The sequence below is a fragment of the Aotus nancymaae genome, unplaced genomic scaffold (genome assembly GCF_030222135.1).
Source record: "Aotus nancymaae isolate 86718 unplaced genomic scaffold, 86718_ANA_hifiasm-v0.15.2.pri h1tg000062l, whole genome shotgun sequence".
Taxonomy (NCBI): domain Eukaryota; kingdom Metazoa; phylum Chordata; class Mammalia; order Primates; family Aotidae; genus Aotus; species Aotus nancymaae.
This window is the reverse complement of record NW_026988476.1, coordinates 8,624,119-8,642,243: the sequence shown is the minus strand read 5'-3', so window position 1 is coordinate 8,642,243 and position 18,125 is coordinate 8,624,119. Positions and strand designations below refer to the sequence as shown.

The 18,125-nt window shown below is 39.4% G+C and overlaps 1 protein-coding gene and 1 long non-coding RNA gene across 2 annotated transcripts in view; both read left to right on the top strand.

The window, feature by feature from the left end:
• LOC135270394 (uncharacterized) overlaps positions 1-18,125 on the top strand; it is a 160,887-nt gene that overhangs the window by 52,084 nt on the left and 90,678 nt on the right. The gene's annotated exons all lie outside the window — the stretch shown is intronic.
• On the top strand, positions 13,754-17,560 carry CLEC14A (C-type lectin domain containing 14A). The gene has a single exon (XM_012469244.3). The coding sequence runs from the start codon at positions 13,826-13,828 to the stop codon at positions 15,299-15,301; it is 1,476 nt and encodes a 491-aa protein (XP_012324667.1). The 5' UTR covers positions 13,754-13,825; the 3' UTR covers positions 15,302-17,560.

The window sequence follows — 18,125 nt, the reverse complement described above, 5'->3', positions numbered from 1 at the left end:
GGCATGCCCTGGTGAGCAAGCACACTTACCATGCAAATCTTCCCAGACCAGATCACAGCATGGAGTTATAGCTGGATTGGACATCGTAAGCTATCCAAAAATTTAAATAAAATGCTGCTCACTTTGTTATAATAAGAGTTTCTCAATAACAGGTCCTAAAGTAGTACATCAGATCAATTTATCAGGAGACACACTAGCCAGTGGTCCTAGAACACTGCTGGTTTCATGAAGCAACAATCTATTGACAAAAAGTTACAAAATTCTCTGTGTTCAATTACTAACATATAGCATTTTTCTAAATCACTTGTACTTTATCATACTGTATGTACTGTGTTTGTGTGTGCACACACATTTGCTCCATGTGTGTGTGTGCATGTGTGTGTTTGATCAGCTATTATTTTCTGGGTGCTAATGATATACCAGCTACATTATTAGGGACCTGGGATAAATGCTGAAGAGGGCGCACACAACTGCCACCCTCAAGAAAGTACAGTTTAGTAAACCAGTGTTTCTCAAACGTTTAATGTGTGTACAGATAACAAGAAGAATCTGTTAATATGCAAATTCTGGTTCAGTGTGTCTGGAGTGGGGCTGAGTCACTGCATTTCTAATATGCTCTCTTTACTTTCAATGTTGCTGGCATTTGAGTAGCAAGGTATTAGACAACACAGGTGTTAAATCACACAAATAACTATATGCTTACATTGTGATAGTGCTATGCATAAAGTACAGGGGACTGTGTGGGGGACACAATCTATAGTACTTCAGGGCTAGGAGGCCAAAAGCTGAAGGATGGTGGGAATGTAGCAGCCTAAGTTATTGGGACCAACTGCAGTTACTGCTACAAATACCCTTAGTGTCTCTCTGACTACAGTTCTCCATACACCAGAGTGTGCTTGGCCTGTGCACAGGGGGTGCTAAAAGTCCCTAAGACCTAATAACCTGTAGCCGCCTGTCTGAGGGACAGAAATTTGTAAATAAATATCTCAGCTTCATCACCCCTTAGTGGAACATGCTGAGTTGGGTTTCATAGGCTCTCAGAGGGCTCAAAGCAGGACTGGGCTCTAGTTGTCCACAGTCGTAATACTTATATTAACTTCAGAACTCCTGTTTTCCCTGTCTCACATCCCTTTTCCTTGCCAATGACTTCTGGGCTCATCTCCAGATAAATTACTTGCTCCCAACTCCTTGTCTCAGGGTTTGCTTTTGAGGGAATTAAACTTAAGAAATCAACCCTCTCAGAGAGCATGACAAACAGTACCAAAATACAAACTGTATATGTGCGTATGTGTGCCTAAGGATATATGTAGATGTATGTGTATAAGTGTTATGTATATATACACATGCACACACACACCCAGGTAGAAATATAAGGGGAAGAAAGAACACAGGGACCTAAAGTGAACAATGAGATTACCTTTGCTCTTGGGCATTTGCCAACCCTGATGATCTTGAACTTCTGCTTTAATGACCTCTGAGGGAGAAGGGAACAAGTGTCTAAACCCAATCCCACCAAAAGGAGATCCTCCTACCAATCAACTGAACTGCATCCTTAATGTCAAGGTAAACCAGAAATTGTACCTCCTAATCCTAGGAAACTTTAAAGGAAATTGTGTTGGGGTTGAGCAGAGCAGGGAGGAAATATCTCAAAGAAGTAGTTAACAGTAAGCTGGCTTTATTTTATTTCCTGACTTGGATGGTGGCTGAATGATTGTTTGGCAAACTGTACGTAAGTGTTTTAGGTACTTTTTATCTACACATTATATTTTATGATTTTAAAAAATGTAATTTTAAAAATATAACAATGGAAATTTTAGGTAAAGAAAAACGGGTAGGAAGCTAGGTGTTTTGGACAAACAGAGAAGAGGTCATTCTGGCTGGAGTAAAATGAGCAACAGTGAATGGTGGAAGATTCATTCATACATTCATTCACTCTTTTGTGGCAAGTACTACCTTTTTTACGGAGCTTACGTTGAGTGGGAGTCAGACAACAATCAAACAAATAAATTAACAAGATAATTTCAGAGATTAGTAACTGCTATGCAGAAAAGGTTGAGGTCACAGAGACTGGGATAAATATTTGGTTGGTGGGTAATTGAGACTGGGTTGCCTGGGAAGAACTTGCCAGGGTGCTGATCATTGAACTGAGACAAGAGGGAAATAAGATACAGCCGGGCAGGGGCATAGGAACCAGTGTTTGTAGGTTCCTCACTAAGAATTTTGAGCTTTATTTTTGAAGCAATGGAAAACCATTGAAGTGTTTACACAGAAGAGAGACATAAACAGTCTAAGGATTTTTAAGATCATTCTGATGACTGAAGAAGGGATTCGATGGGTCCCAAGATGGTGGAGGCAGACCAGTGAGAAGACATATGATAACATTATGTTCAAAGTCAATACACAAAACTGGATCTATTCTAACTATATGGAAGGCTCAGAATTGAATACTCCTTACAAATACTTCTGGAACAAATGGTGTCCCCCAAGCTTGACTAATCCTTTGTTTTTGGCTACAGTGATTGTACCAATGATTGGCAAATGACCTAAGCTGGGTCAGTTAGAATCCTTGGATTTTCCTAAGGAGCCACAGCAGAAGACTCCTTCTTCTGTAGAATGTTTTAAGTCTGTGACTTGAGAACTGCCAGTGGTCTTGTATGAGGATGTTTGAAGAAAGCCCATAAGAAGCAGGAGAGGAGGTAGCCATGCAGAGAGAAGAGAAAGGGAGAGAAACTGAGACAAATCGCAGTGTGTTACAATCTCCTGGTTGCTGTGGTTTTGACAGTATTCCATTTGACTACCAGAACTATCCCAGAATTTTATCCAGTTGTATAAATCATACAAGTCTGTTTTCCATTTAGCTAGTTTGAGTTTGGTTTCTGCCAATTACAAGCGAAAAAAATTTGACCAGCATAAGAGGTGAGGGAGGTAGAGGCAAGACTCTCAGGGGACAGAAGTGCCATTTACTGAAATAATAAAGAAGATGAGAAGCCAGTTGGGCAGGGAAGAAGCAAAGTTATTTGGCAAATGATACCTATGAGATATCTTCAAAAAAAATGGACTGTGGATATCAGTTTGGGCATCACTGGCAAAGACATGATATCCAAAACCACAGGATGGCCTGAGGTGAGATTACATGGAGGAGAGACTATTCAGTGGAAACAGAAGGGTTCCTAGGACTAAGCCTTGAAGAAATCCATGAACTATGGACCTGATACTATTTTTAAAATGTGAAACTTGAACCAAGAAGAACATCTGCAACCCATTTACTTGCCAAACCCCATACAGCAGTCATCTGGTTCTTTCCTGAATGATGTTAACCCCAGAAATTTCACCTTCATTATCATCTGCCAAATAAACAAAAACAAATGCTAGAGCTGTGTGTTTGTGTGTCTGTAATTATGTGTAGCTGTATGACTTTAACTATATAAGACTAATTCTTTTTCCGCTTGAAAGAGAAGTTTATTATTTTTTAATTTGACATTTTGTTTTGGACACAGAGGGGTGCAGATTTGTTACATGGGTATATTGCATGATGCCGAAGTTTGGGGGTATGGATCCCACCACCCAGGTAGTGAGCATATTATCCAATAGGTAGTCTTTCAAACTTCACTTATCTCCCTCCCTCCCCAATCCAGTAGTCCCCAGTGTCTATTGTTCCCATATTTGTGTCCTTGTGCACTCAATATTTAGCTCCCATTTGTGAGAACATGCAGTATTTGGTTTTCTGTTCCTGCATTAATTTGCTTAGGATTATGGCCTTCAGCTCAATCCATGTTGCTGCAAGAACATGATTTCACTCCTTTTTATGGCTGTATAGTATTCTGTGGTATATATGTACATTTTTCTTTGTCCATTCCACCACCAATTTAGAATAGCCACCAAAAAAGTGAAATACCTAGGAATATAGCTAACCAAGGAGGTGAAAGATCTCCTCCTTGGTTAGCTATATATAAGAGCATTATAAAACATATCTGAAAGAAATCAGAGATGACACAAACGAAAGGAAAAACATTCCATGCTGATGGATTGGAAGAATCAATATTGTTAAAGTGTCCATATTGCCCAAAACAACTTACAGATTCAATGCTATTCCTATCAAACTACCAATGTCATTTTTCACAGAATTTGAAAAAGCTATTCTAAAATTCATATGGAACTAAGAAAGAGGCCAAATAGCAAAAGCAGTTTTAAGCAAAAACAACAAGTTGGAGGCACCACACTGTTCAACTTCAAACTACACTATAAGGCTATGGTAACCAAAACAGCATGGTACTGGTACAAAAACAGTCACTGCACCAAAGGAACAGAATAAATAACTTAGAAATAAGGACACACATCTATAACCATCTGATCCTTGAAAAGGCTGAGGAAAATAAGCAATGGGAAAAAGACTCCCTATTCAATAAATGGTGCTCATAAATCTGGCTAGCCATGTGCAAAAGAATAAAACTAGACCCTTTTATCATATATAAAAATTAACTCAAGGTGGACTGAAGATTTAAATGTAAGACTTCAAATTATAAAAACAGAATCCAGAAACACATCAAAAAGTTAATAAACCACCATCAAGTAGGCTGCTGGGATGCAAGGCTGGTACAACATATGTAAATCAATAAGTGTGATTCACCACATGAACAGAATTAAAAGCAAAAACCATATGATCATTTCAGTAGATGCAGAAAAAGCTTTCAATAAAATCCAACATCCCTTCTTGATATAAACCTTCAATAGACTAGGCATTGAAGGAACATAGCTCAAAATAATAAGAGCCATTCATGACAAACACATAGGCATTGAAGGAACATAGCTCAAAATAAGAGCCATCCATGACAAACCTTATGCAAACTATATGAAACATCATACTGAACACACAAAAACTGGAAGCATTTCCCTTGAGAACTGAAACAAGATTAAGATGCCCACTCTCACTACTCCAATTCGACATAATACTAGAAGTACTAGCTAGAGCAATCAGGCAAGAGAAAGAAATAAAAAGCATGCAAATAAGAAAAGAAGAGATTAAACTACCTCTCTTTGCTGAGGATATGATTCTATATCCTACAGCCAAAAAACTCCTGAAACTAATAAATAACTGCAGTAAGTTTCAGGATATAAAATCAATGTACAAAAATCAGTAGCATTTCTATACACCAGTAACATTCAGATTGAGAGTCAATCAAGAATATCATTTATTTGTGTCATCTCTGATTTATTTAGGCAGTGTTTTGTAAAGGATCTCCTTGAGGGGATCTTTTGCCTCCTCAATTAGCTGTATTCCTAGGTATTTTACTTTCTTTGTGGCTATTCTAAATGGGATTGTGTTCTTGACTGACTCTCAGTCTGAACACTATTAGCATATATAAATGCTATTTCTGCATCTGTGGTAAAGATCGTATGGTTTTTGCTTTTAATTCTGTACATGTGGTGGTTTATTAATTTTTCGATGTGCTTCCAGATTCAGTTTACTAGTACTTTGTTGAAAATTTTTATGACTATGTTTATCAGATTGGTCTGAAGTTTGCCTTTTATGTTGTGATTGTCAGATTTTGGTATCAGGCTGCCACTGATTTCACAGAATGAGTTAGGGAGGAGCTCCTCCTCCTCAGTTTTATAGAATAGGTTCAGTGGGATTGACTTCAGCTCTTCTTTGTATATCTGGTAGAGTTTGTCTGTGACTCTGTCTGGTCCAGGACTTCTTTAGGTTGTTCAGTTTTTTTAATATCCATTTCAATTTCAGAGCTCAATATTGGGGTATTCAGGGTTTCAATCTCTTCCTGATTCAATCTTGGGAGATTACGTGTTTCCAGGAATTTATTCATCTTCACTGGATTTTCTAATTTGTGAGTATAGAGTTGTTCATAGTAAAGGATCTTTTGTATTTCTATGGGATCACTTGTAATGTCATCTTTGTCATTTTTGATTGCACCTATTTTGATCTTTTCTTTTTTATCTTGTTAATCTAGTTAGTGGTCTGTAAATTTTGTTTATTCTTTTGGATAACAAACTCCTGGTTTCATTGATCTTTTTATGAATTTTATACCTCACCTTGTTCAGTTCACTAATTTTAGTTATTTCTTCTTTTCTGCTAGCTTTAGAGTTGGTTTATTCTTTTTCTTTTTCTTAAGTACAAAGTTAGATTGTGAATTTATGATATCTTTAACTTCTTGATGAAGGTGTTTAGTGCTATAAACTTTCCTCTTAACACTGCTTTAGCTGAATTCCAGATATTTTGGTAAGTTGTGTTCCTATTTTCATTAATTTCACAGAGTATTTTATTCCTGCCTTAATTTCAGTGTTCACTCAGGGGCTATTCAGGAGCAAGTTGTTTAATTTCCATGTATTTGTATAGTTTTGATAGATCTTCTTAGTATTGTTTTCTATTTTTATTGCATTGTGATCTGAGAGTGTGCTTGGTATGATTTCATTTTTTTGAGTTTATTAAGACTGTTTTTATGAGTTATCATGTGATTGATCTTAGAATATATTCTATCTGCAGATCAGAAGAATGTTCTCATCTTCTGATCTCATATTCTGTGATAGTTAGGTGGGGTGTTCTCTAGATGTCTGTTAGTCCAATTGATAAAGTGTTGAGTTTAAGTCCAGAGTTTCTTTGTGAGTTTTCTGCCTCAATGATCTGTTTAGTGCTGTCAGTGGGGTGTTGCAATCTCCCACTATTAATGTGTGGCTAAGTCTTTTCATATATTAAGAGAAACTTCTTTTACGAATCTGGGTGCTCCAATGTTGAATGTGTATATATTTAGTATAGTGAAGTCTTCTTGTTAGGTTGCAGCCTTTAACATTATGTAATGCCCTTCTTTGTCCCTCTTGTTATTGATTTAAAGTCTGTTTTATCTGATATAAGAATAGAAACTCCTGCCCTTTCTTGTTTTCTGTTTGTATGGTAGATCTTTCTTTACTCCTTTACTTTGAGCCTGTGAGTGTCATTACAGGTGAGATGGGTCTCTTGAAGACAGCAGACAGTTGGGTCTTGTCTTTATCCAGCTTGCCATTATATATCTCTTTTAAGTGGGGCTTTTAGCCCATTTACAATCAGGATTAGTATTGGTGTTTGAGATTTTGATCTTGTCATCACATTATTAGCTGGGTGTTATGTACACTTGTGTATTTGCTTTATAGTGTCTGTGGGCTATGTGGTTAAGTGTGTTTTGTAGTAGCAGGTACTATTATTTCAATTCCACGTTTAGTACTCCATTAAGGACCCCTTTTAAGACTGGCCTAGTTGAAATGTATTCCCTCAGCCAGCATTTGCTTGTCTGAGAACAATTTTATTTTGACTTCGCTTATGAAGATTAATTGTATATGAAATTCTTTGTTGAAATTTCTTTGGGATGCTAAAAATTTGCCCCCAATCTCTTCTTGCTTATAAGGTTTCTCCTGAGAGAGTCCACTGCTAGTTTTATGAGGTTCCCCAATATGTGACTTGACCCTCCTTTCTAGCGCTGCCTCTAAGATTTTTTTTCGTTGACTGTGAATCTGATTACCTTGTGCCTTGAGGATCGTCATCTTGTATAGTATCCATATGGGGGTGTGGGTACTTTGTGAATTTGTATGTAAACCTCTCTAGTGAGATTAGGGTAATTTTCATGGACTATATCTTGAAATACCTTTTTCAAGTTGCTTATTCTCTCTCCTTCTCTTTCAGAAATGCAGTGTGTCATAGATTTTGTATCTTTACGTAATCCCGTAATCAGAGGTTTTCTTATTTTTTTCAATGTTTTTCTTTATTTTTGTTTGATTCAAAAAACCAGTCTTCAAGCTCTGAGATTCTTTCCCCAGCTTGTTCTATTCTGCTAATAGTTCCAATTGTATTATGAAATCCTTGTAGTGAAGTTTTCAGCTACAAAAGTTCAGTTTGTTTCTTTCCTAAAATGGCTATTTTGTCTTTCGGCTCTTGAATTGTTTTACTGGGTTGCTTAGATTCCTTGGATTGGGTTTCAGCTTTCTTCTGAATCTCAATTAGCTTTTTGCCATCCAGATTCTGAATTCTATGTCTGTCATTTCAGTCATTTCAGACTGGTTTAAAAACCATTGCCGGGGACTAGTGGACTTCTTTGGAGGTAAGGGGACACTCTGGCTTTTTTAATTGCTGAAGTTCTTGTGCTGATTCTTTCTCATCTGGGAGGGGTGGTGTTACTTTAGCTATGGTGTAAGTTGAGTATAGTCATTTATGTATGTTTTTAGAGGGCTAAGTCTCTGTACAGGGTCTTTATTTGTGTCTGAATTCTTGCCCTTGGTTTCAGTGGGTGGTATGTTAGCAAAATATTTTCGGTATTGTAGTTTGGACTGTGATCCAGGAGATAGATAGTGCTTAAGAGTAATGGTTGATAAACAGGCACTTAGGTGTGTGTGCAGCTCCTTTGTATTTCTTTACATTTGCATCAGTGGTCTGCAGTGCAGGGTGTGCTGGGAGAAAGGTGTCTCCACTACCAGGTCTTTTTCCTAGGTCTTAGGGAGCTCCCTCTGATGACTGATGCCATGCCCACATTTCTTTTGTTACATTCTCTGAGTCACAGGGATTCCTCTAGCAGAGGCCATGGCAGAGAGATAGGCCACACCCTTTTCAGACTGTCCCTGCAAAGGGAGGTATGCCTTGCTCCTTTGCCAGTCCAAGAACCCATACATCTTACCCTTCTTAGCACTCAGAATGTAGGCTTCTCCTCTACTTGAATGCTGGCCAATGATCTTAGTTCAGCACTGCTGAACTATGTGCAGTAGCCCTGGGGAGCCAGGACTGGCTCAGGGCTCCATCCTCTGGACCCTTAGGCTTGGGTTCTGGGTGCACTAGGGTATCTGAAATGCTCCCAGGCCATGAGGAATGTACTCAGGTGGAGCAAAACACCCAGGCTGGGCAGAGGAGCCTGCATTGTGCACACGCTTCTTCAGGGCAGCTAGGCGGGGGCCCTGGGAGGGACTGGAAGGCAGTAGGGACTACAAAACCAATATGCCCCAGTCCTGTGGAAAAGCCAGCCTCACCTTCTCCTGGACCAGTGGTCAACTGGGGAGATATATAAGGAGCCCCGAAGGTTAGAAACCTGTTACTACTCTTCGCCAGAGCTACTCTGCTATAAAGGCTCCTGGCTCCACACTGGCTGAAGCCCCATCTCTGCCTACTCTCAGGGCAGATTCCTCTGCTAGCTCAAACATCCATGAGGGGACATGAGGTACTCTTTAGCTAGGATCCCAGAGGTCTGCAGACAGTGGGCTGACCCATAGTCCCTTTATTTGCCCCTTCCCCAGGAGCCGTTTGGGGCAGGAACTAGTCCTAGCATTCAGGTACCCCATGCAGGGCTCCCAGCTTCCTCCTTCAGACTCAGTGTCTGATCTCCACCCACTCTCAGCACTTTCTCTCTAGAGCTAATTCCAATTATGTTGGTTTACTTAAAATTGTAGTCTCTCTCGGTGGGAGTGGTACTTCCTGGCTGTATACAGTTGGCCATCTTGTCCCCAGATGTTGAGATTGATTTTTAAGTGTAACTTGCAAATTGGCATTGGAAGCAATTCTGAAAAAAAAAAAAAAAATCTGAATAGTGGGTAAATAGTATTTATACTTTTGAACTTGTTAGGAATTTGGATTATAGTGAGCTTTTTGTTTGCAAAGTCATTTCTCCATTATTTCTTGATGACGAACTTGGCATTGGGTGAGCATAGTAATTCTGTAATGTCCACCAGAGAATAGATTCTTATATCACTTCCAAGATACATGGAATTTGGTCAGCAAAAGACTGTTCAGAGAGCACTTTGAATAAAAGCTGAAAGTTTAATGTTTTCTTTAAGTTATTTCTTGTTACAATTTTATTATGTTGTTCACTAGCTGTTCCCCGAGTGGCTCCCAGGGAAGGGGTGAATGAAGGTACAGCCCACCGTCACCCGCAGACCTCTGGGATTCTAGCTACAGGGCACCTCATACCCTCCCAGGGATGTTTGATAAGTATTAACTAAGTCAGTAGAGTACTTATAATTGTGAAATATATATTTATAAAATAACTGATTTGACATAAATGTTTGCAGATGTGTTAAGTACAATGTCACCTAAAAGAAGTGTGTGTATGAATTTTGCTATTCATGTGTGTATGAATTTATTAGGAGATGAAACTATATGATCTATTAAGAGTCAACGAAGTCATAGAAACTCAGACATAGAATTTAAAATGCTCTCAGTTAAAAACATATTTTAAAAAGATGATTTTGCTAAAGTGGAAACCAGTTCTAAAAGGCTATGGATCTTCATAATTCTTAGTCTCTGTAGATTACCTTCTGGATGCCACGTTCTCCTAATGAAATGTTGTCTCCTTTTCAGTTTCCTCTAAAGTATTTTTAAGTATCTTAACTGAGCTCAGAAATATACTAAGATCCAGAAGGTGTTTTCCTTCAACAATGACAGAATTTATTGAATGAGGATCAACTTTATAAATGAATATTGGTATTTGGTTAGCGAATATTTATCTTTCTCCATCTTTGTTTCAAATATTTTAAATTGATAATTAAATTTAAAATGTTGGGCTAATCTTACTTTTCTTATATATTCTAATTCCTTGAGTTGTGTTGTATAAATGAATGAACAAGTAAATATCACACATGATTCTTACTAATAATAAACAGATTGTCTGAAAAGTTTAGAACCATAGGGAAATGTTTATTTCACATAAACAATTGGATTACATTTAGAAATGCTGCGAAAGAACATGAGATTAAAGAAAAATACACTGAAGATATATTTTAAATGTAATTAACATTTAGATTTTATTTTTATTTTTCATTTTGAAACTCAGCCACTCAGAATTAATTATAATTCCTGCTTCATGTCATTCACTTTTTATCCAGATATACCCATTTTTATTTATTTGTTCATTACTAATTATTTATTTTTAATAATGGAATAAAAATTCCATTATTTGGGTAGTGCGAAAAAGCCACATGGTAAATACATGGTCTCACTCCTTGACATTCTTATGTTTATTATTTTTTTAAATCTCATTTTATTGTAACTATTTTTCCAAATAATACACAAACATGTATCTAGTACTGTTCTTTTAATTGTATAAAAATGTCAGGATCTGTATAATTTTTGAAATTTCTGTCTGTTAGCATTGTGTTGCTAAAATTAATTCATATTGTTACTTGCAACTATACTCATTTTGACTCCTTATATAATAGTAACTTAGTGAATATGCTACAGTTTATATACTGTTTTTGGACATTTGGATTGATTCTGGGTTTTGTTAATATGAATAGTGTCATTATAAACATTTTTACATATCTTCTGTTGCACGTGTGCAAAAATTTCTCTTAATTTTATACCTTATCATTTAAGTACTAGAGTATAGAATTTGCAAATATTCCATTTTAGTGAAAAAATGTCAAAATTTTCCAAAATGGTCACTCCAATCTGTAACACATAAAAGAGCCAAGGGATTCACATTTGGTATTATAAGATTTTTAGGCATTTGGAGTCCAGTGGGGGTAAAATGGTTCTGTATTATAATCTTAATGAATGTTATTTAAAAATAGAAACTTCCCTCCATTTCTAATTTGTTCAGATAGACTGTATATTTCAAAATAATTACAAAACTATGTCCTACTTTAAGCTAATTTTTCCTAACTCTTGTGTCATTCCATGATATGGTCATGGTTATGGTCAGTACTCTGATATACATGTGTTCTCTGCCATAATCCCACTTCCCTAGGTAGAGTGTCAGGGAGTGGGATCATGTATTTACCATAGCTTTTCAGCCATTCTTTCTTTCTTACTGTAGACACCTCGTCTCATCCCAGATGATTTTCAAAGATATCTACGAGATTTCTATTGACTACTTAAGTTTGAAAAAGGCTTTATTAAAAATACCATGCTACATGGACATATTTACAAACACAGTCATAAGAATGCAATGGTCTACTGAAAGCTGGCCCAAGTGACTAAGTATTTTTTAAAATCCATTCAATTCGATTTCTGGATTTTCAAGTTTCTTTCTCATAAGACATTAAGTTACCTAATTTAAAGGCAAAGCCATGTTTAAGGTGATTCTCAGACATCTGAAGAGAAGGACTAAGGAATGTTCTTTAAATCAGGAAATAGGGCAGGAGAGAAATCCTAGGGCAAAATTTTACACTCAGCAAAAGCAAGGTAAGTATGATGATGACTCATGGGTTTACTGTTGTTTGTTAAGATACATGGAATTGCTAGGAGGAAAGAAGCATGAGAGTTATGGTAAAAATAAGATGGAAGCATACAGATGTGATCCTGAAATCTTCCCTCCCACCCCTCATCATCCTGAATGCAGTATAACAAAGTGAGTTCATATGCATTCTTCATGGAATGGCAACTTTCAATGTGAATAAAGATAGTTTAAAAAGCATCAGACATTTCTAAGAGAGCTTAGCTGAAACTCTTTATGTATTTTTGATTGCAACATATTTGGCCACTATGAGCCAAGATAGATGATATGTTTCCTAAACTGATACAGAATTGTCTTAAGTTGCTAACAAGAAATCCTTTCATAACAGTACAGTTTTTAACTTTTCTTTATTAATCTTTAATGCCTTCCCACTCCCCATTGAGTTGAAATGTTTATCTTAAAACAAAACACCCACTCGAATTTTGAAGAAATTGGCTCACTCATCTTTCAAATTACCGGATTTTTTTCCGACAGTATACAATATTCATTATAATGGAATAAACATTTTAATTTCTTAAGGATGTTGAACTCTAATTTTCCTTTAAGAGGACGTTTACAACTTACTATTATAAATATTGCCACTCAGTCATAGGAGAAAATGATACTAAAATAGTTCAAGGCTAAAATCACACATAGGGCAGTTGTTCTCAGATATTTATAAGGCCACGAACTCACTTATGTGTAACCTATAAGCTTGAAGAATTTATGAACCAACATAGCGGCAAGGAAAGCTAACAACCTAACAGTTAAGACGTATGGCCATTATTTTTCATTTAGGCCTGAAACACATTTCCTTCCTTCAATGAATCAATAGGGTCCATTTGAAAGAGAAACAAGTGGAAGTGAAAAATAAACTTCTAAGGCAACTGCTGAAGGAAGAAACAGAATTTCCTATTTAAAATATCCAAACAACTGCAAATTATTTAGCAGTTAGCATGCCTGAAATCTCTTGACATAACAGAGAAGCAGAGACCCGTATAGAGATAGGCGGTTAGGCAGTGCTGCCTCTGGTGGCAAAAGGAGATGCTAAGTTGTTTCACAAGATTTTTTCCCCCCACCAGCGTAGGCGTCCCTGTAGGCTGGAGCCGTCTACGAATTATTCTGACGCTAACTCCACAGCTCCGGACAGAAACACAATAGGCGGGCGTGGTCTTATAATCATAGCCAGTTTCTTTCTCCAGGCCTTCCTGCGGATGTTCGCCTACGTGTTATGGGTTCTGCGGTCTTGATGAAACTCCCTGAACGGAGAAAACCACACACTTCATCCCAGTGGCGACTTTCTCCTCTTGCTCCAAGCAGGGTGTTTGACCTTCTAGTCGACTGCGTCCCCTGTGCCCCGGCGCCAGCTGTGTTCCTGACCCCAGAATAAATCAGGGCTGCACAGGGCCTGGCAGCGCTCCGCACACATTTCCTGTCGCGGCCTAAGGGAAGCTGTTGGCCGCTGGGCCTGCCGCGGGGGGATTCTTGGCAGTTGGGGGGTCCTTCGGGAGCGAGGGCGGAGGGGAAGGGAGGGGAAACGCGGTTGGGGAAGCCAGCTGTAGAGGGCGGTGACCGCGCTCCAGAGGCAGCTCCGCATCCTCGAGCGGGACAGATCCAAGTTGGGAGCAGCTTTGCCTGCGGGGCCTCCGAGAATGAGGCCGACGTTCGCCCTGTGCCTCCTCTGGCAGGCGCTCTGGCCCGGGCCGGGCGGCGGCGAACACCCCACTGCCGACCGTGCTGGCTGCTCGGCCTCGGGGGCCTGCTACAGCCTGCACCACGCTACCATGAAGCGGCAGGCGGCCGAGGAGGCCTGCGTCCTGCGCGGCGGGGCGCTCAGCACCGTGCGTGGGGGCGCGGAGCTGCGCGCGGTGCTCGCGCTCCTGCGGGCAGGCCCAGGGCCGGGAGGGGGCTCCAAAGACCTGCTGGTCTGGGTCGCGCTGGAGCGCGGGCGTTCCCACTGCACCATGGAAAACGAGCCTTTGCGGGGTTTCTCCTGGCTGTCCTCCGACGCCGGCGGGTTCGAAAACGACACGCTGCAGTGGGTGGAGGAGCCCCACCGCTCCTGCACCGCGCGGAAATGCGCGGTACTCCAGGCCACCGGTGGGGTCGAGCCCGCGGGCTGGAAGGAGATGCGATGCCACCAGCGCGCCAACGGCTACCTGTGCAAGTACCAGTATGAGGTCCTGTGTCCTGCGCCTCGACCCGGGGCCGCCTCTAACTTGAGCTATCGCGCGCCCTTCCAGCTACACAGTGCGGCTCTGGACTTCAGTCCCCCCGGGACCGCGGTGAGTGCGCTCTGCCCAGGACAGCTCCCCGTCTCAGTTACTTGCATCGCGGACGAAATCGGGGCTCGCTGGGACAAACTCCCCTCGGGCGATGTGCTCTGCCCCTGTGCCGGGAGGTACCTCCGTGCTGGCAAATGTGCAGAGCTCTCTAACTGCCTAGACGACTTGGGAGACTTTGCCTGCGAATGTGCTACTGGCTTCGAGCTGGGGAAGGATGGGCGCTCGTGTGTGACCAGTGGGGAAGGACAGCCGACCCTTGAGGGGACCAGGGTGCCCACCAGGCACCCGCCGGCCACTGCAACCAGCCCCGTGCCGGAGAGAACGTGGTCAACCAGTGTCGACGAGAAGCCGAGAGAGATACCTCTTGTCCCTGAACAAGACAATTCAGTAACATCTATTTCTGAGATTCTTCAGTGGGGCACACAGAGCACGATGTCTGCTCGTCAAGTGTCCCTTCAGGCCGAGTCAACGGCCACCATCACCCCATCAGGGAGCGTGATTTCCGAGTTTAATTCTACGATTTCCTCTGCCACTCCTCAGGCTTTCGACTCCTCCTCCACTGTGGTCTTCATACTTGTGAGCATAGCAGTAGTAGTGTTGGTGATCTTGACCATGACAGTGCTGGGTCTTTTCAAGCTCTGCTTTCACAAGAGCCCCTCTTCCCAGCCAAGGAAGGGGCCTATGGGCCCGCAGGGCCTGGAGAGTGATGCTGAGCCCGCAGCTTTGGGCTCCAGTTCTGCACATTGCACAAACAATGGGGTGAAGGTCGGGGACTGTGGTCTTCGGGACAGAGCAGAGGGTGCCTTGCTGGCGGAGTCCCCTCCTGGCTCTAGTGATGCATAAGGAAATGGGACACGGCACTCTTGTGAACAGTTTTTCACTTTTGATGAAAGAGGGAACCAAGAGGAACTTACTTGTGTAACTGACGATTTCTGCAGAAATTCCCCTTCCTCTAAATTCAGTCTACTCCACTGAGGAGCTAAATCAGAACTACCCACTCCTTCCCTGAAGATGAAGGAAGTGGAAGTGCCTTAGGATGGTGATATTGAGGGACCAGGTAGTGCTGGGGAGAGATATTTTCTTATGTTTATTCTGGAGGATATGGAGAAGTGATTGAACTTTTCAAGACATTGGAAATGAATAGAAGACAATATAATTTACATTAAAAAATAATTTCTACCAGAACGGAAAGGAAATCTATGTTGTTCAGGCTGGGGGTATATTGGTTTGAAATCCCCAGCAAAAAATAAAATTAAAAAAAAAAAAAGATTGTTGATAACCCAGACTCAAATATCATTGCTTCCTCCAGGAGTAATTAGGAAAAGCTGAGGGTATGCTGGGAATAAGCAGCAAGAATGTATGCTGCTTTTAGATTGAGGGAAGGTCCTTAAGTTCCTCTCATGAGACACAGACCTTTAAGAACTGTAACTTTTCCCTTGGTTCTTTTATCTTTGCTTTCAAAGTCACTACTACTTGTGTGCTTTGCTATAAATCCAAAGTGTAGTGTTGCCAGAATTGCTGGCTCTGGAAACAAATTATAGTTGACCACCAATTCAAGTGTTTACTGTATGTCCTTGCCCAAGGAAAGAAACAATTTACACTTTCCCCTTCCAATGTTTGTGCTCTCTGGTGTAATGACCTCCCCAACCAAATAGCCCTCTCCTAAACATCAAGATGCTCATCCTCATTTTGAATTATGGTGATGTGAATTCTCAATTAAAACGTTAATACTAACTATTGATTTGCAATCTTCTGATTGCATCAAAGCAAAAGGAAGCTGGGTTTCTTCCAAAGTGCTAGGTTCTTGTGCATTTTTGAACCCATGGGAAAACTTGAATACCAAGCCATTTTCTTTTTCTCTTGATAAGAATGTGTACAATAACATTACATGCTCATTTTGGAATGATTATAATTTTACATGCATTTACCTGGGCAAAGGCATGGTAAACAGCTTTCCCCAAGAAATAATAGTATAAGAAATAAGTGACAAATTTAAAAAAAAATCTATCATCCTATTATAACTGGGGGGTATTAAAAAGTAATCTAAATGAAGCACTCCTCTGAAAAATAATTAAGACATAATAAAAATCACTGTCTAGTGGAATCAAGGTCCCTAGAAGATAACCCACTTTTATTAGTATGCTGAGACTTTAAGAGTGTCGGTGTTGGTGCATGGAGAGAGGCAGAGAAACAAGCTTAGTAACAGGGAGGAATAAAAACAGAAAGAAGCTTGCCCTTTATTTTCACAGAATTATTTTAATGGTCTTGAGTGTACAATGTATACAACAGAAAATAGACTTACAATTAGTAAGTGACAATTATAAAATAATACTAAAAAAGCAGCTCAATCCATAAATTCATTTTCTAAATATAAAAATATATATTTGGTAGTATAACACTAAGATAATAAAACAATAGGTAATTTGCCTCATATACTAAGTATGTTTCTAAACAGTTACATTTAAATAAAATTACAGAAAAATTAGAATTAACAACATTCAAAGGAATTAATGCTAAATATCATTTTACAAGTGAAATTAAAAATCAGGTAAGTACAGTAAATGGCTTGTCCACATTCCCCAACCTGACTTTCAGAGTATATCTCAGTTAATGTGTCTTGGTGTTTTACCTTTTCTCTTCACATGATCTCTCAGTAGAGAAGGTAACAATTTGAGTAGAATATATGATGCTTTCTTTTGTAATTTGAAAAACAGCCTTATCTATAACTGAGCTGAACTGTTATGTGTGTGTGTATGCATAGCCATGTATTGCTTTACAATAGGGATACATTCTGAAAAATGTGTTTTTAGGCAATTTTGTGTCAACATCTTAGCATGTATTTACAAAACCTAGATGGTATAGCCTATTACACCCCTAGGCTACAAACCTGTACAGCATGTTACAGCAGTGAATACTGTAGGCAGTTTTAACACAACGGTAAATATCTGTGTATCTAAACAGATCTAAACATAGAAAAGGTACAATTACAGTATAAAAGATTAAAAATGATATACTTTACTGCATAGGGCACTTACCATGAATGGAGCTTTTTAAAGGACTGGCAGTTGCTCTGGGTGAGTCAGTGAGGAAGCGGTGAGTGAATGTGAAGACCTGGGACACTTTATAAACGCTATACACTTAGGCTACACTCAAATTATTTTTAAAAATTTTACCTTCAGTAATAAACTAACCTTAGCTTACTGTAACTTTTTTACTTTAAAAACTTTTAAATTTTTCAAACTTTTTGACTCATGTAATAAGATTGAAACATAAACACATTGTACAACTGTATAAAAATATTTTCTTTATATTCTTATCTATAAACATTTTTTCAGTTTTGAAATTTATTTTTTTTTATTTTTTAAACTTCATTATTTAAGCGGGCTATCTAAGTCTCTGTTATTATTAGGTTATCTATTTCTCCCTTCAATTCTGCCAGGTTTTGTTTCATGTATTTTTGGGGCTCTGTTGTCAGGTGCTTGTACGTTTATTATATTTCCAGAAAGATGAGCCCTTTTATCATTATAAAATGTCCTTCTTTATCTTTAGTGAGGGGTCTTGTTTAAAGTCTATTTTGTGTGATATTATTTGTCTTGTGACTGCCTTTATGCTTGGCATGGGCCTTTACATTCTTTAGCTTTCAACCACTTAAGCCTTTGAATCTAAA